We start from the raw sequence: 19148 nt of genomic DNA, 5'->3' as shown, positions 1-19148 counted from the left end.
TACTGGCAGTTGTCCAAGATGGTAACCGCAACATTCTTCTCGTTGCATTTGCCCTTGTTGATGGGGAAGATACAAAGTATTGAGCTTTTTTAAAAAAAAATTTAATTTACATGTTGTCGAGAGGGATGGTATATGCATCATTTTAGACCGTGGAGTTGGGATCAAGGTAACAATGGACTCTTTGGGTAGAATGTGGAAACCCCCACATGTCCAACACCGTTATTGTATTTGACATATTATTGCAAACTACCATGGAAAATTTATTTATTTATATGCATGAGTATGTTACTTTTTTTTCAATTTCATTTCTCAATTATTTCCATTTTATTTATTTATACTCGTCACTAACTAGTACATATGACTTAGGTTATGAACTCTTACCTTAAAGGTTTGAGTTCATGCTTCAAGAGTTGCAAGGAAAAAATGGCCAAAGCTAAAATTACAACAGAACCATTAACAAAGAAATGTGGTCAAATGCATATGATGATAATATCAATATGGTCATATGACAACCTACTTGGTTGAGGCTATCCATTCTACCTTAAAGGGGACGTGTTATTTACCTATAATTGTTTTGGTTAAAACGACATATTTTCGTTTGGGTAAGCTTTTTACAAAGCTCAGGAGAAAAGATTTTACTTGGATGCAAAACTATCATATTTATCACCCAAGATTAGTAACATATCTACATAAAAAAGTTACAACATCAAATGTAATGTTGGTAACAAATTTTTCTCACACCCATGAATTATTTCGTATGACAGAGATGCCATGACCTCTTCAAGAAATTGAATCCAACTCTTTCAAAGTGAATCTACAAGAAAAGTGGTGTGATTGTGATTTTTTTCAAGCTCTAAAGTATCAATGCTCCATGTCATAGTAGCTTGCTCACATTTCCATTTGGACTATAAAAGTTATGTTGACCTCATCTATCAGCTTTCGCAAGTATTCAAGGTATATAAATTTGAGTTTTCCCATAAATAATGAAAAAACCCCAAAAATGAGATTCAAACTTGGCTTACAATTATACCATATATATTTTTATTAAGGGAACAATGTTGTCCAAAATCTAATCGAATTCATTGTGATATAGATATTCGACAGATATCAAAAGAACCTAAAAGATGTGAGCATCATAGAAATCTAGACCATAATAGGAAAAATATTCATCTTTTATCATCTCTCAACTATTAATCATAACTATGTAATTGTATTTTCTGATATTAGAATTTATATTATTTTAATTTCTGGTATTATATCTTCAAGTCTTTTATTTTATGTAATTTTATTTCATATTTTGTCATATAAATATTCATGCTTTTATATATTTTATTTTAATTACAATTTACATTCTACAATTTAGGTCAATATTTTAGGGTTTTGATTTTATAAATTATGATTTTTTATTTAGGTTTGAATGATTAGACTTTAGGGTTAAGATTTAAGGTTAACGATTAACAATTTATAAGGTTTAACGTTTATAATTAAGGTTAATGATTATATTTTATAAGGTTTAACGTTAACCCCTAGACTCGGCCTGGACGTTATGCCCAAATCTAGGCGGTCACATATCGCACTCAAAAATTCTTTTTATATTTAAAACAACGTTAAAATCTATATAATAATATAATATGAAATTTATCCATAATAAGGATTCATACGATAAACATATATATATATATATAAGAAAATCGTATAAAACATTTACGGAACAAAATATCAGTAATAAAGATATATCAAGATGGTAACAAAACACGTGTCACCAAATTATAACAAATGAATATAGAGATATATAGTGGTACAAAAGTATGAGTAGACAATCCTCTTAATGCCAAGTCTGTTAGCCTAGTCTGTTATTATCTGAAAATGTTAAAATTTACGGAATGAGCTAAAAAGCTTAATGTGCTCCTTACGGTGTATAAAAACATACATATAAAGTATCTTAGTAAAAACATGAACACTACCCCCGTCAAATCACCATAATGTGTAGGTTCCTTAGAACCATACACCCACCAGTATACCAGTAAGGGCTTACCCTGTACACAAAGCAGATGAGCCTGCGGAAAGCAGTAATGTCTTACAAGTCAAAGACTAGGCCTGAGATACTTCCTTCAATAAAACCCCCAATGATAGAAATAACATATGTAGTCGAATGAAAATGGTAGTTTAATCCATTAAAACATGAAAACATTTCATTTTCAGAAATCAAATACGAAAAATGCGGTAATCCAGATATCATATTAGAAATATAAAGTAAATCATATATTAGATAATCAGTGTTCATAAAATCAAGTATTGTGTCTTAAAAATATTTAGTATTATCAAAAATCTAAAACAGTTCAGACATATAGTTGAAAACAGTAATGTAACACCAACAGCAAAACACACATGTATCGGTTTGAGTAGTATGATAGGGAAGCCTACTACTGAGTCTATCGATCACGATCAACGGCATCAGAATCCTAATATGAATAATATTAACATTCATTTAAATAATTTATTAAAACCTATGGGTAACTCTTGTAGAATGCGGATCAAGCGGGTCTAGTGGACAGAAAACACCGGATCTAATTGACCCTCGATCTGGTGAAACACGAGTATCTTCATAAAAATATCTTCTTGGATTAATTCCATAACCAAATCTTAAATAAATAAGTAAAAAATGCTAAAATTACTAAGCATTTTAGGGTAAACGAGCTCGATTCAGAGTTTTCGGATCAGAATTTGGAAACACTGATCGCAGAATCAGACTCAGGACGTTAAAAAAATATAAAATATGATTTTTCAAAAATTTTGACTTTATGGGTCATGGTCAACAGTCAACGGTCCATGTTGGATCGGGTCGGGTTGGGTCAGGCAGGCGGGTCGGGTTCGGGTTCGGGTTCGGGCTGTATCTAGAACCCATCAGGAGGTGAAACTTCCCCATGCACAGATGGCGGCGTGTGGGACCGTACGGTGTCGTATAGGGTTTTCATACACTTATCGAATTCGGTTCACAATAGTGAATGACGGAGAGCTCAATTTTGAAAAATAAAAAACTTTGTCTTTCTCACCCCTCACCCGCCGGTGACAACGGAGACAAGAAAGACACCGGTGAACTTGGAATGACGCAAAGAACACGATGGTGCGGGAGGTGTCAAAAACGGAACAACGATCGGCGACGAAACAACAATTAAATATTTCTTTCTAAAAGAGGAAAATTTTGAATAGAGAAAATAAAATAAAATTGATTTTTTCCAGATATAAACCCTAACAATGTTAAAATCACACTATAAGTCCTCCAACTTTAGTTGCTTTTTGAATTTGGATCTGAATTTAATCAAAATTTCACTTTGGTCTCCGAATTAAATCAAAATTTTAATTTAGTTCTCGAAAAAAAAATTTAAAAAAAATTTAGGTCCTAATTTAGAGTGTAACATAACGTTTACGATTTAGGTTAATATTTTATGGTCGAATGATTTAAGATTATGATATAAGATTTTTAACCTTCAAGAAATCATAGACCATTTCCCAAAACCGTAACTCTAAAATCATAAATGGATTTAATTTGGAAAGCTTGTTCTGTAGGACGCGCCTCCCAGCTGACACATAGATACCCTCAAAGGCACGTTATTTAGGACGTGCCTCTCAATTGGCGCGTCACCTCAGCTGAAATTCGAAGAAAGCTAGCCTCCTAGGACGTGCCTTCCAGCCATGTTAGCCAGGCTCGTTTTGTGAAACACGCCTCCTTACCTCGACTTCATAATGTGTGCTAGTTGTGAATCAAATTAAAAAGAGAATTAAAACAACCTAAAATTAGAACATATGAACTTAGGTAGAGATTGAAAAATACTTAATTCTTTTAGTCTACTCTAATAATTAAATTATCATTTGTCGTAGTTTATTCTTTAAAAAAAATAGGCAAAGAAAAAAATAAATACTCAAACTATACATTCTTTTTGTTTAAATACTTAAAATATTTTTTAGTCAAACTAAGCCCTTAAATTATTATATTTAATCATTTTAAATCCTATCATTTTTTTAGTTAGAAATTTTTTTTTGATCAATAAGATATTGACACGTCATATGAAAATTAAGTATTTGTTTTGAAAAAAAATAATTTAGAGGCTTAAAGCAAAAAAAGCCATAGTTTAGAGATTTATTTTGACAAAAAAACAGTTAGAGTAGTTATATATAGTAGTTTAAGAACTTAGGTCTTGTTTGGCTTGACTTTTTAAACACAATTTTAATTAAAAAGTTAGTTTTGACCGCAAAACCAATGTCAAACGGGTAAAAAATAAAAATAAAATTAATGTGTAAATTGTAGTTTCAAACCAACCGTAAAAGTTAGAATTTGTAGCTTTTTCATTTTCAGTTTTGTGTTTTTGGAGAAAATTATAATTTTACCCTTATTAATGCATGAAATCCATTCAATTATTTATTTACGTTTTGTTTTAATAATTTAATTTTAACATCATTAAAAAAATAATTTATTACATAATAATTTATTTTAATTACTTAAAAGTAAATAAAATTCATGATTTATATATTGAAATATTAATAGTGAGTTATTATAAATTATATTTTTATTATAATTATATTTTTTATTTATATTTATTTATATTTTTTTATATTTTAAGTGGTATATTTTATATATCATAGTTTTAATAAGGGTAAATATAATTAAAAAATTTTATTTTGAATTTGTAACATAATGTCTAATAGACATTTTATATTTTCAAATTCACTTTTTAATAAAAATCTTAAACAATTAAATTTTAAATTACATTTCTAAATAATATTTTTAAAACAAAATTTTATCGTACTTTTAAAAATTAATTTTCAAAAGTTCTGTCGCACCCTTAGTTTGATAAGAAAATAGTTTAAGTAATTAAATAAAAAATGACATAATTTCTTTAATTTAAGCCTAAAAAATAAGTGATAAATTTTAGGTATTAAAATAGGAGAATAGATGTAATTTAGAGTCAAATCATAAATTAAATCAGTTATTAATTTGGATCCAATCCGTGTCAGTAGAATAAACGCCCAGTTTCCATTCCGGACGCCATATAAATTCGCACCCGCGGTTTCGCAATTTTGGTGTTGTTTGCCTGTTCATCTCTTTCCATGGTCTCACCGTCATCTCTAGCTTCGCTTATCTCTCTTTACATTCGGTGTAGCATCATTTTCTGGATCATTTTTCAAGTTTCTCGGGATCCAAACACTGTCATAACAATGGTGTTTTTTCCATGTTTTGTTTTTCATTCTTGTTTAGGCGGACGTGGATGTTGATGTTGCTGCACCAAGGGTACCGAAGAAGAGAACGTTCAAGAAGTTCAGTTTCAGAGGTGTCGATCTCGATGCTCTCTTGGATATGCCCACTGATGAACTCGTCAAGCTCTTTCCTGCTCGTGCTCGTCGAAGGTTACCTCTCGTTATTTTCTCTATTTGATTTTTTTCTTCTTCAATGGCTGTTGATTTTGAGATTTAGATATTTCATTTCTGCTAGTTTAGGTTTCAGAGGGGTTTGAAGAGGAAGCCAATGGCTCTGATCAAGAAATTACGCAAGGCTGTGAGTATTATTCTATTTTCCTTCTTTTTCAACTATGAGGAATTAACTGATACTTTAGAGTTTGTGTGTGTTTGCTTAATGTGTGGATCTGCTTATGTTCTAGTTTTGAGAGTGAAAACTCAAAATGCCTAAGATTTTGGATTATTCTCTCCTAATGTTCTTCATAGTGTTGGGGTTGGTTGTGTATTTACTTTCATATGTTAGACTAGACATAGATAAATTGTATCGATGAACATCTACAGTTTCAAAATGCTTTCTAGATTCAATACCTAGTGGTCTATTGTTCGTAGTAGTTTTCGATATCCACTTTGTTTATATTGCACATCCAGTGATCTGATTTTCTGTAACCCTTTGGTAACGTATAACCATATAGTTCTACAGTACAGTTGTTGTTCCCTCTTGCTTGGTTCGCTTGATCTGTGTACATAATATAGTTCCCTGTTTCACTAGCAACTTTGTTGGGAAGCTTATGATGCCAGGGGCTCATGGCTGTAATAGCTAGCTATCGTTTTTTGTGATATCACGATACATAAAACTATCATGAAATGATTTTCTTTCTTTCTCCTTTGCCCTTATTTTAGCTAGTGTAGTGTCATTTTAGCATATCTCTATTGCAAATTTTGCCAGTGAAGTAGGTAGCTTTGATGATTCATTGGGATATTTAACTGATTTCTTGTTTGTAATAAAAGTTTCCCTTGAACTGTTTTTATTTATGATGATCCAAGTAATTGTTGGTAGCAACTTATATCGAGAATGCTATTCTGCTGTCTTGAAACAGAAACAGGAGGCTCCACCTGGTGAGAAACCCGAGCCGGTTAGGACGCACCTCCGCAACATGATTATAGTTCCTGAAATGATTGGTAGTATCGTCAGTGTTTACAATGGAAAGACCTTCAATCAAGTGGAAATCAAGCCAGAAATGATTAGCCACTATTTGGCTGAATTCTCAATCTCATACAAGCCAGTAAAGCACGGAAGGCCTGGTATTGGTGCCACCCATTCGTCCAGGTTTATTCCACTTAAGTGAATGACTTCACTCTTAGTTTTATTGGAATGTTTTTCTGTTATTGAAGCTTGATCGGTGTGTTTAGTGTTGTTTCTCTGTTGAGTATTCAAATTTAGAAAAAGGACTTAGTTAAGCTTTGCATTTCTTTCCTATTTCCTCTTCCCCTTCTGAACTATTTATTACCATCACCCGGTCTGGCCAGCTTCAAAGTGTATGAAATAATTGAGGCAAAAAGGTTTAGGTCTCTTTTGGAAAAAAAATTAATCTCACTCTCGTATTATTTTCTCTCTCAATGTAGTCATCCAACTCAGAAAATAAATTCAATATGACTCTTTTATCAATATTTTTTTCTTATCGTTGATCGTTATGGTGTTGATGTGACAGTTCACGGTACTGACATTACAGTCCAGGGTGATAGATTAATGTGGTGGATAACATGGTAAATTAGTTAAATTGATAAATCAAACATGACAGATGAACAATCATGTCAACACACCGTGTATCAGTTAAATTGATAAATCAAAAATGACAAATAGACTGCTACGTCCACCACGTCAATATTGTGAACTGACATGCTAGTAGTATAATGGTCAACGATGAAATACGTTCGTCAAATAGTCACATTGAACTTGTTTTCTAAGTTGAAGGGTAACATTGAGAGAAAAAAATAAAACGAAACACATTAATTTTTTTCCGAAAGTACGTGAATCTCTTATACTCTTTACCAATAATTAAAAACTCCACAACTTTCTGACCCAAATGGAAAATAACTCCACTTTATATCTTTTTCACTCTTCATTTATTGTTATAAATTTTCAGCTAGTTTTAACAATCACAAATTTACAAGAGTTATCAAATTGGTGAGAATTTTTAAAATAGATATTACCTTTTAATTACTTTAAATTAATAACAAAAAAATTATCATAAATTGATTACAGTTACCAAATGTAAATCAGTTATGTCAATTGTACAGGGAAAATGAGGAAATTTTTTTTTTAAAATCAATAACTCATTGTTAACTCGTGTCAACTCATTCACCTTTTCAACCCATTTAACATATCATCTAATGTTGCATTCGGGGTTGTTCAAAATACTATGTTTTTTAATCATCCAAACTTCAAATTCTGTCACCAGGGTCACTGTTATAGTCAGGGCGGAACTATTATTTTAAAAAAAAATATATTAATTTTAGTTTAATTTGTTAATGAGAATTTACATACTTAATTTTTTTAAATATAATATTGTAATTTTTAAATTCGCCACCGGTTACAGTGACGATGTTTGTTGTATGTTGGCATCTTGAGCAGCTTCAAACTTCAAAACCCGATAACATCTTTTCTCCAAATTTGTAATAATAATAAAAAAGTACCCTTTAATTCCCATAAGTTTTACTATACATCAATGCTCATGAAAATTTCACCATTATCCCACAGCTTATACCTATGACTATTCAAGCAAGCTTAAGACGACAAAGGTCGGGGGGAAATGGCAGCCTTTTTGCCAATGGAAGAGGGGAATGCAATTGGAATGTGTTGTCAAGCCATGTTAGTTTACGAAGTTCATATGCCTTGTTGCGAGGCTCATACGTTATTATAAAATAAGTGGAGGTGGCTAACTCAGCTTGCCAGTTTCCTGTACTCTGGCTGGTTATGTCATATTCACAAGTTTCCAGCTGTATGTACAAAAATGCATATCCTGTTGAATCCTTGAAGGCTCACAGGTACTAACAAATATAGCCTAAAAGCTTGAAAAAATGATGGCCCAAACCTGGTAGTTGGGACAACATTTCGACAATTTTAGTTTGGTTCCAAATATCATCACGCCTAGGCATGCAAAGCCAGCACCAGCCCAACTCATGAAATGTTGCACATAAAAGAAAATGCAACCCCACAACCTTTTTTCTCATTAAAAGAAAACACACCATAGATAACATCTATGGCATCCCATTTAATTCAAAAAGTTCAACCCTTTATCAAGCTTTTCATTGCCATGGAAGATGAAACAGTTCTTTACACTTTAAACCCCACGTTTGGTTCAGCACTAGGCTCCATGACTGCTTCTAAATTGTTAAAAAGAACTGTTCAGATATATCCCAAGCTTGCACCATGCAAAAAAATTATGTACATGACCAAGTCGAGCCGACCATAGTTGATTGAACATTGAAGACATGAAGAATTCTTTAGCAGAGTTTCCACCAAGACTAGGTCATCGTTTGGGATGGTAACTTTGGGTGGTTATGCTCACCTTCATAGGTAACAATAAGCATCGACGACTCCTCCAAGCACCTCTCCACATGCTTCCTTGCTGGGCAACCTCTCATACTGCTGCACTTATAATATCCCCTGGTACCAGATAGAAAGAAAAAGCGTTTGAGTCGATATTTTGCAATGGATTCCAGTAACCTCTCACAACAAATTAGCAAGCTTCCCTTAGATACTTTAAAATCGCAATGGAAACTAGCACTACCATTAATCAACAACTTACAACACAAAAAGTTAAAGAATTTCTAGTCCCCTCTGGAACTGATAATCAGATATCACAGATGCTAAGATCATAGAGTTCCTTAGTTCCATAACTTTTCTGTTTCAGTCTAAAAGTGCATGGTATCCGTTTGCACTAAAATTTGCAATGCCAAAAGCAAAACCAAGGTGGCAACACCAAAATTTGTATTGGCAATGTATCAAATATCAGTACGATATATAATGATAATGATTACCTAGGGTGAGGAGAACCCTTGATCGGCTTCTGTCCGTATTTCCTCCACGAATAATCATCAGGAGGAATATCAGCAAGCTTGTTACTGATAGCAGGCACCTTGATTGATCTCTTTACTCTATGCTTCCTGTCAATATAATGCAACCAATAATGGAAACGAATCAGTTGTGAGAAACTAACGTCAAAAGCATAATTCTGTAAAGATCCAAAATTGCAAAAAAAGTAAAAGGAGAGAATCGAACCTCTTTTTTGAGCAATGGCATTTACCACTACTTCCACATTTGATTCTTCCATCATCTCCCTTGCCCGAGCACTTCTTCTTGTGCTGAGATCCCTGATCCGAGGCTCGAGGTGCCCCGATCAAATGGAAGGCGTTCCCATTGTCGAAATTAGCTGCACTTCCATCGATACTAAGGGAAGAGATGAAAGACCTAGTTGAGGACATGGTAGGTGTGCAGCTAGAGCTATCAAAGTTCAAGTTAATCCCACTGTTACTCTTCCTAAACAACATTTCAGCTTGAAGTTTCATTTGCTGTTGCTGTTGGAGTTGTAACCTTTGTTGCAACTGTTGTTGTTGTTGTTGTTGTTGGAGGAGGAAATTATAGTGGCCGGATGGTGCCTGTTGGGCGAGATGAAGAGGGATTTTGCCATTTGAACTCAGTTCCAAAGATGGGTTTCCAAAATACAGAGAACTCTTGGCATGTGAACTCACTTCTTGAGCTGAGTTTTCATGGAAACCGAGTTGCAAATCCTTGGATGGATAATCTGGTGGCTTGTGGTGTTGATTGTCCAACAGGATGCTATGAGGAAAAGGGGTTTGTAATTTCCTCTGCTTCCTCACTCTTGCATGTCCCAAACCAGAATTTAAAAGAGAAGCTACTCTTTTGAACCTAAAAACAGCTTCCCCAGTTTCAGACATTAAATTCCTGTAATGAACTTGATCTTGAGGCTGAGACAAAATACTCAAAACTCTATGGCAGCTCTCTACTGCTGCCTTGTTAGCTTCTTCAACCTCCTCCATATTACCACCAAAAAATAATTCCCCAAGCTCAAATTAGATCTTTTTAAACACTAAAAAGAAGACCCGCCACTCAAAATTCAATTTTCAGATCACCCAAACACTCAAACAAGGATTTCATTCCCCTTTCCTGAACAGAGAAGGACCAAGAAATGAGTATAAGATTCACCAAGGGCAGTAAAGAAAGCTAATAAAAAATGAGAGAAACCAAAACAACGCAGAAACCAAATATCTCTTACCCCCAAAAAAATAACAGACCTTGCTGGACTTGGTGATGTTAAACCCTAAATTCTTCCGCACCCACGTTTTATTTTTAAAAATTTTCTGAGACTGAAAGGTGTGAAAGAGGAGACTTTGTTTCAAGCCACTGAGAGAATTTCACAAACTAACGCAAATAACAAGCTGCCATCTTTTCTACTATATTATATTACTGAGACAGGGAAAGAAATTCAATTGGAAGGGAGAGATTTAAATAAGTAAAGGAGGGGGCAATTTTACCCAAAAATCAGAATAACAGCTCAATATTAATTGTCAGACATTCTTTCTTTAAATATTATCGATCTAACATTTTTTCTGACAAATCACGGATCATGCGGCGTGCCTTCACAAAGTTTTGTCCGAGTTGACGTCACGGTGGAAAAACATGAATCATAATGCAGCCTTCACTGAGTTCTATCCGAGTTAAAATACGGATCATTAAGTGCGCCTTTACTGAGAATCAGACATGTGATAAAAGACACAAATCATAATACGTGCCTTGCATTTAAATCTAAACCGTCCCACTTTAAATATCGCCCAACCCCTAGTCCCTTCCCCTATAAATATCCCTCATCCAACACTCATACCACACAAAAAACATTTTATTTTTCCTTCTATATATCATTCTATCAAGATATAAGTAAGTATATTTATCGTATTTAGACACTAAATTTTTTATTATAATCATTTAATAGTTTATTATTTTATTATATTTTATTGTAATAATTTTTTATTATTTTTTTCAGTTATAAAATGGCAGGCGAGTTATTGCGTTTAAATGAGAATCATATATCGAGTCATTTTACCGATCCAGTAATAATTTTAAATTATGTTATTTTCTTTATTTTGAATGTTTTATTCATTCTTTTAGTATTAGTTTATATTTTAATTTGTATACTATTTATTTAATTAGGTGAATTGTATTATATTAGATCTATTTATTCGAACGTTAAATTAAAGATATTAAGTCGTGTTTGATCGTATTTAGCTGAGGTTGGATTTAGTTACATAGCGAAATATAAAGGGTATTGTAACCTTGAATTCAACCTTATTTCTGCATTGATTGAGAGGTAGAGACCAGAGATACACACATTCAATATTCTGTGTGGTGAGTGTACTATTATGCTGGATGATGTTTTTTTATATTTGGGGCTTCTAGTAGATGAGGATGTTATTTTTGATGTGGCAGATAGTGATCGGTATTCCTTTTGCGAATAATATCTTGGAGGTATCTCACATAATTTCAACGGTGGTCGAATATCATTATCATTGTTAGCTATAAATTTTCGACAGTTGAGCAATAAATGTTCCGAGGAACATGCTCAAATATTTGTTTGGGCTTGCATATTGCAACTCATAGGATGGATCTTGATGCCCGATAAATCTCGTAACCAAGTTCGTTGTATGTTGTTACGTCATATAACAGATTTTCGAGTTGTCGGACTATTTAGTTAGGGCTCTGCAGTTTTAACATCTCTGTCTAAAGAATGTGTCGAGCAACTGATTATCAAAAAATGCTCGGTCGTGATGTCTCCTTCTTCTGCAATCATGGGTGTGGTATCGCATGCCCTTTCTATGTTCGGTCGTGAAAACCCTGTTAATATTTCCGTTATTGTGTAGGTAATTTCAATTTTGAGTTTGTATATAAATAATATTTTTGGTATATAATGAAACAATACACTGAATAGGTGGTCATCTATAAGGAAATATCACCGTGATATACCAGATGAATTGGAATAAATTTGGATGCTCATTGATCAAAAGGTTGGTACAGAGATATGTATTTAAATTTTATTATTTACCTTTAATTGTCGTTATATAATTAGAATATTATTTTGATAAGAAATATATATATATATATATATTTGTTTTAGTTTTAATGGACTCCTTATTCTACTGAAGAAATAAGACGTTGCATCTCACCTCACTTGAGTGGCCCATTAGATGTATAGATGGCGATGGTTTCTCTGATATGTTATGCTATTGTTGAGTGACATCATATTGATCTCGTGCTCTGCCAATATAGTTTCATACAATCTATTCCTGAAGTACCTATGAATCTCGACAATATGCATAACATCAATAGACGGGGCAAAAAAGAAGTCAACTGAATGATGAAGCACAACGAGTGGGTGATGATCTAGGAGGATCAACATGGATCCATTTCCCGTAGAGAGTCGATTTATGTGGATCATTATTCGATTATGGATGACTATTATCAGTAGTTCAACAGGAACGGGAAGTCGTTCCTACTTTTCGATGAAGCACGACGCTGGAACATTCATCAGCGTCGAGAAAAACATCCATCATCACAACATCATCGTCCCCCGACTCATGAATTGAGAGCAAACATTTCTGGCTTGTCATCAGCTACAACACCGAAACCATCATAGCAACCATCGATTTATATTATACAGTCGGTTCATATGCCACCATAGCCATTTCAGATGACATTGTAGCCGTTTTCGATGCCACCATAGTCATTTCAGATGTCACCACCGTAGGGTTCTATGACACCTCCTAGCAGATATACTCTCATGTTTATAGATCGAACGTGGCCTTCATATGCTACTTATTTGGTGGGTGATGCTTCACCAGAGACATAGACACCTCCGCCTTAGTTTTTGCATTCATCGATGTCGATGTTTTCAGAGTTTTCTATGAGCGATAAGATGGTTAGTCATACACCTCCATGCTCCTTATTCTATGGAGGTACTACATCGTCATTCGTCTATTGGACTTAGGGTGACTGCCACATTGGACCCAAAAACTCTATTGTTGCTTTGATCTCCGCTTACGATATGAAATGACACATATTTTTTCTTCGTGACAACATGTAAGTGTAAGTTTTTTAGGAAAAAAACCCAAAAATTTGTATCTCCTCCTTCAACAAGGGCAAAAACAACTAGAAGAATGTTGCGATTACTATCTTGGATAACTGTCAATGATAAAACTTGCTTGTATTTTTCATACAAAAATGTCCCATCAATTTGAACCACAGACTTATAGTATTTCACAACATTAATGTATTGTGGTTAAGTCTAAAAAATAGATAGAATTGGCATTAATCGCGAAGCGCTTAATCATTGTGGTATTCATGGTAAGTTTCAAAGTCCACTATTGTCCCAGGATTCAGTCTGTGCACTACCCTAAACCAACTTAATAGTTCGTTGTAAGATGAATCCCACTCGTCGTAAAGTTTTTTAATGTCATTCTGCTTTGCCTTCCATGTTTTTCTGTAGGAGATAGTGTACTCATACTGAGACTATATAGCTGAAATCAGCACCACAATAGCTATATGGGAGTTTGTTTTGATCATAGGCATGATGGTTTGGTAGATAATGTCCGACTCTAAGTTTGGATGATCTTGGATGATCCCTCTAGAATACATGTATGATGATCTTTGTATACTGTTAGTTCTCATATGTTTTTTTCCTCTTCCTCTTTGATACATGAACTATCCAATTACATCCGTTATCACGTTAGACACAACATCAAACATATTTTCTGGTGGTGGATCGGTCGACTCTAGAGTGAACATAATTACGAATATTATAATTCTTAATTACAATTATCGATTCTTTTTTGGATGAAAACTCCATTACGATACATAACTCATCAACATTGATTGATGAGTTAAATATGTAGTCACCAACATTAGGCAATATTCACAAATTTTGGCCCATACATTGTATCATAGTCAGCTTCATACATATGTGTTGAAGGTTTCACGTGTATCATATTTGTGGGACCTTCATCTAAATCATCATCATTAGAGTCTATATTGAATTGCAGTGATTATGACTTAACAAATAATCCAGTTTCAATTTCATCTGCACGTGGCTCATGAAAAGATTATTCTGATGGATATGAGGGTTCCTCTATGATGTCAATATTTAGGTCGAACAAGCTAGTAGTTGAATCTCTTCCCCTTAAACTTAAAGGCATTATCGTACGGGTTTTGAAATGAGTGTTGTATCGCATGCATATCCATATTGAGGTCGAAAAAACTCGCAGTTGAATGCCTCCCCTGGACTTATAGGCATCGTGTCAAATGGATATTGAATAAATTGTTGTGTCGAGGACATCTCCATATTCATGTCAAAGAAATTGGTAGATGAATGTCTTCCCCTTGAACTGGAAACGATGTTGCCATATGGATTGTTCATAGAGCCATTTCGGTGGAGATCATAACAAGTTGCTAATGAATGTCTCCCCATTGAACTTACTAGGATGGCAACAGGATGTGGATTTCGCCTTAACGAGTTAAAATCATTACACATTACTTGAGTTGGGCTGTCAACTTGATCAGCTTGTTGAGCCAACCCATAGTAGGAGCATAATGACATACCACAAACCGTAGACACTTCAACAAATGTGTCATACATTTGTGTATCAATGTTTGAATTTTGATTCTGAACATCACGGATCATAGCGACATCATCATCGTTTGAGAATTCGAACTCTGTTTAAGTTAACGAAAATAGTGCATTTGAAAATCTGCACTGAAGTGAGGACAATCTTATAGTAGTTACAACATGAACCTTCCTTGAAATTTTAGTGATCAGCTCCTCAAGAATGATGTCTTTCTTGAAGTCTATTCTGAGTGAATGATTTGATGCGAATATAACGCTGATTTATCTTCCTGAATTTCTTCATCATAGTATACAATAGCTGAAATACGCCTCATTTTGAGAGTTTGAAAGATTGAGTCGTATATCTATAAAAATAATTTTTGAAATACACCTAATTAAATAAATAGTATACAAATTAAAATATAAAATAATGCTAAAAATTCACAATAATTTAATATTGTTAAGGCTCAGGTAATAATGGAGTGATCAATAATTCAAAGTGAATAATGGAATGCGCACCTCATGATCTGCGCCTTCCTTGAACGTGTCAGATTTCTCAGCGAATGTACGTTTCATGATCTGCATCTTTGCTACATGGCACAAACTCGGATAAAACCCTGCGAAGGCACGCCTCATTATCCGTTTAGTTAGAAAGTATATTAAATCAGTAATATTTGGATAAAAAGTGTCTTAGAGTTAATAATTAGTTGTTAGTGTGTTATTTGGGTAAAATTGCCAAAGGTGGGTGGGGGAATGAAGCAATGAAACCGCCGTCTCCATCACAGATTTGACGATGGGACCCAAGCAGCAGACCTTGGTTTTATTCTCCATTTTATTCTCTTTCTTTTCCTGCCATTTCTAGGTCTTTAATCACTGCTTAAGACTACCATTTCAGTTTCATAATTTTTTTTAATTGTCACTTGGTCCGGAACCAGACAAGCTTTGAGTGTTCCTTACACTTTGTCTTGTACTACCGTAAATTGCAGAGTTGTTGAGAAACTGGTCAAGGGTTGGGCACATTGAGACTCACCCTTCAATTCTCTTCTTTTATTCCTTTTTACATCATGTTTTAATAATCGGCAAAAATACATAAGTGATCCCTGTACTTTTGGAAAAAATTATTACGACCATCCTATTTTTTTTTCTCATGACCTTCAACTTGACAAAAAAAATTGATTTAATCTCTTAGTTAATGTTTTTCGTCGTTGACTGTTACGGTATTGACGTGACAGTTCATAATGTTAATATGATAATCTATAATAATTGATGACATAACAAATGATATGATAAATATACTAAATGAATAATTTAAATATGACAAATAAACTACTACATCAACACTATAATGATTAATGACAGAAAATATTAATTAATTGATTACAGTGGTTTGTATGCCTTAGTTATTTTACATACGACTAGGAACGAAGCCACCCTTTGTCCAGGGGGCCACTGCCCCTTTTATTATTAAAAAAGTATATAGAAAAAATAATTAAATTAGGGGTCTAAATTTTAATTTATTTTAATTTTGTCTCTTCATTTTCTATTGTTAATTATATTTTATCTCTTTAAATCGAAATCCTAGCTTCGTCCTACAGACCATAATCAATGTCAATTTAATTTAGAGTCGAGTTAGCATGAAATAAACAATCTCAATAGTTAATGAATTATTGTTATCTCTTAAAGTTTCGGGTTTTAACATGTATGTAGTGATATGTTAAGTGATTGAAAGTATTTGAATAGACATTATCTTATATTCACTAAAAATTATTAAAAAATAGAATAATGCTAAAATAAAATTTTAAATTTTGTTTAAGAATAATAGAAAATTAGGTAGAAAATAGATGGTAGTAACTGATGAAAGTAACGTGTACCATTTATTCCCTCGCTTTATTTAATTTTAATTACGTTTACTCCATCTACATATAATAAATGTACAACGTTGTATTAAACATACTCTCCAAACTTAATTAATTTCAATGTACTTTTAATAGGGATAGCGTTCGATCGATCAGGTCGAGACATAAAATTTTTAGTTAATTTTATTTTATAATTTAAATTTTATTTCATTTTTTTCGAGTCAAGTCAAGTTATTAACGTTTATCTTTAAATTTAATTATAAATATTTATAACATTATGGTGCTATTTGATTCCAGTTTAAATGGTTTTCTGTAAACATATATAATACATACATATTTCTTTTTTCATATGTGATATATATATATTGTACAAAATTAAAGGACTTTGCTTACTTAAAGTTTGATCTTCTAATTACTAAAAAATTCAAATTATTTGAGTTATTCAAATTATATTTTATGACTCGATTTGAAATTTAATTTTTTAAATTGAATGGAATCAATGCAAAGTATAGTGTATATCACTTGTATATGTATGAACTCATAGTTTAAATCCTAATATTCAATTACTATATTTTAGATTAAAACCTTAAATCATAAATCTTAATTTGATAAATACATTAAAATTCCTAAAAATCATATTTTCATAAATCTTAACTTGATAAATACATTAAAATTCATAAAAATCATAAATAAATATTATTGTATAAATTTTACACGCTATATATATTAAATTATTTTTCATGAAAATAATAAAATTAATAGGATTTTTTTTCAAATCCTTTTTAAAATTATATTCATGGTAGATACGCTTTAAAAAATGACAAATTTCAAAATTTAATATTGATCGAATTGCCTTTACTGTTTTAGGTTGTTAATAAATAATTAATAACGCCACTTAATACCAGAATAAATTAACAACAATAGATGGATTGACACGTGAGGATTCCATGTGAAACGCCGCCGTTTTAAAAGATCTCATCCAAACGAGAAATAATTAAAGAACAGTAAATTATACAAATGGTCTACCAGTTAAATGATATTGATTTGTTGAGTCATTCGATTATTAAAAATTATAAAATGATCATTTAATTATTTATATTTTTCAAATCAGACATTTTCAGTTAAAATATTGACGATCATCTGACTTGAACGTTAACTTATTAACATAAATATGATAAAATCATATTTTAATGATGTCTACTAGTTAGTTTCAAGAATCGACTTAGTTGCATAATATTTCGATCATTGACATGATGATATAATATAATTGAAGAATTGATCCACAAAATATAATTCAAATGATTCTTTATCATATCTCAATCAATAAATTAATGTCAAACTCAAACAGTCGTCAAATTTTTAATGGAAAATGATGAGCTTAGAACATATGACCATTTTATAATGTTTAATAGTAGAAAGACTCGGAAAATGTAATGCTCTATAATTGAAGGATTAATTTGTAATTACTAATAATAAGGGGACTCAAAAAAAATTACTTATAGTCCGGGACTATCTATGTACTTCACTCAAGTAGACGATCATTGTTTTTCCATCCTCGAAGCTTGAGAGTCGTCCTTCGCCCGACCCATTTCATTCGGCGACGCTACCGCCCGTATGAAGCGGAACCTCAACTACTTCCGGGTGAACTACGCTATGATAATCCTGCTAATCCTCTTCCTCAGCTCCTATGGCATCCAATCTCAATGATAGTCTTCTTGGTTGTCTTCCTCGCCTGGTTCTTCCTCTACTTCTTCCGCGACAATCCCTTGGTCATCCTCAACCGTCCGATCGACGACCGCGTCGTGCTGGTCATCCTCACCGTGTTTACGATTGTTGACCTAGTTTTTACCGACGTTTGGCTCAACGTGTTGGTTTCCGTATTGGTTGGGGCTTTTATCGTGACACTACACGCTGCGTTTAGGGGAACGGAAGATTTGTACTCCGATGAACTTGACGATTCCGAGGGTGGACTGTTTTCGGTTGTAGGCAGCCCCACCGGAGCTAGGTACACCCGCGTTTAAATCCAAATTGTTAATTTAACGCTGATAAATTGATCACTTTTAGAATTCTTTTTCTTCATTGGTTCTTTTATATGTAATGCTTTGAAAAATAATAGGGATTCAAGCCTTTGATCTAAAACTGAAGATAGATACCCAAAATTAAGTCAAAAACGGTACTTTTGTTGTGATGATAAATTTTCTTCCTTTCTCTCTGGGTTTGGATCTATCATTCTTGTCTTGAAACATGGATCACTGCAAGAACAATATTGATCCTTGTGAATGGACAGTGTAAGAACCAGTTGAGTTGCCAATGAAAGATTATTCACAAAGATCTCCATGATATTATAAGAACCAAGTCTCGTTTAATATATAGCTTATGTAGAAGAAAA

At 33.0% G+C, this 19148-nt stretch overlaps 3 protein-coding genes across 4 annotated transcripts; 2 read left to right on the top strand and 1 right to left on the bottom strand.

Moving 5' to 3' along the window:
- The first annotated feature begins 5238 nt into the window (after positions 1 to 5238).
- LOC120152019 (40S ribosomal protein S15) lies at positions 5239 to 6778 on the top strand. Its single transcript, XM_039164321.1, has 3 exons — positions 5239 to 5403; positions 5494 to 5551; positions 6330 to 6778. The coding sequence occupies exons 1-3, from the start codon at positions 5354 to 5356 to the stop codon at positions 6576 to 6578; spliced, it is 357 nt and encodes a 118-aa protein (XP_039020252.1). The 5' UTR covers positions 5239 to 5353; the 3' UTR covers positions 6579 to 6778.
- A 1739-nt stretch (positions 6779 to 8517) lies between these two features.
- On the bottom strand, positions 8518 to 10643 carry LOC120152060 (probable WRKY transcription factor 21). 2 transcript variants are annotated; one of them, XM_039164357.1, is made up of 4 exons: positions 10530 to 10643; positions 9515 to 10420; positions 9274 to 9399; positions 8518 to 8899 (listed from the first exon to the last, which is right to left on the bottom strand). In XM_039164357.1, the coding sequence occupies exons 2-4, from the start codon at positions 10291 to 10293 to the stop codon at positions 8758 to 8760; spliced, it is 1047 nt and encodes a 348-aa protein (XP_039020288.1). In that variant the 5' UTR covers positions 10294 to 10420; positions 10530 to 10643; the 3' UTR covers positions 8518 to 8757. The 2 variants fall into 2 exon arrangements, with proteins under 2 accessions (XP_039020288.1, XP_039020289.1); XM_039164358.1 differs by lacking the exon at positions 10530 to 10643 and having other exon boundaries at positions 9515 to 10442.
- A 7819-nt stretch (positions 10644 to 18462) lies between these two features.
- On the top strand, positions 18463 to 18780 carry LOC120152036 (PRA1 family protein E-like). The gene has a single exon (XM_039164333.1). The coding sequence runs from the start codon at positions 18463 to 18465 to the stop codon at positions 18778 to 18780; it is 318 nt and encodes a 105-aa protein (XP_039020264.1).
- Positions 18781 to 19148: the final 368 nt, after the last annotated feature.

Source organism: Hibiscus syriacus, unplaced genomic scaffold (genome assembly GCF_006381635.1).
Source record: "Hibiscus syriacus cultivar Baekdansim isolate YM2019G1 unplaced genomic scaffold, ASM638163v2 tig00111084_pilon, whole genome shotgun sequence".
NCBI classification, from domain to species: Eukaryota; Viridiplantae; Streptophyta; class Magnoliopsida; order Malvales; family Malvaceae; genus Hibiscus; species Hibiscus syriacus.
Note: the sequence above shows the minus strand (reverse complement) of the source record. Positions and strands in the feature narration are given on the sequence as shown.

Coding starts and splice junctions, on each gene's coding strand:
- LOC120152019 (XM_039164321.1), top strand. CDS start 5,354: ATGCCCACTGATGAACTCGTCAAGCTCTTTCCTGCTCGTGCTCGTCGA. Junction 5,404..5,493: donor CCTGCTCGTGCTCGTCGAAG/GTTACCTCTCGT, acceptor CTGCTAGTTTAG/GTTTCAGAGGGGTTTGAAGA. Junction 5,552..6,329: donor TCAAGAAATTACGCAAGGCT/GTGAGTATTATT, acceptor GTCTTGAAACAG/AAACAGGAGGCTCCACCTGG.
- LOC120152060 (XM_039164357.1), bottom strand. CDS start 10,293: ATGGAGGAGGTTGAAGAAGCTAACAAGGCAGCAGTAGAGAGCTGCCAT. Junction 9,400..9,514: donor TGCCATTGCTCAAAAAAGAG/GTTCGATTCTCT, acceptor TTATATTGACAG/GAAGCATAGAGTAAAGAGAT. Junction 8,900..9,273: donor AAGGGTTCTCCTCACCCTAG/GTAATCATTATC, acceptor ATCTGGTACCAG/GGGATATTATAAGTGCAGCA.
- LOC120152036 (XM_039164333.1), top strand. CDS start 18,463: ATGATAGTCTTCTTGGTTGTCTTCCTCGCCTGGTTCTTCCTCTACTTC.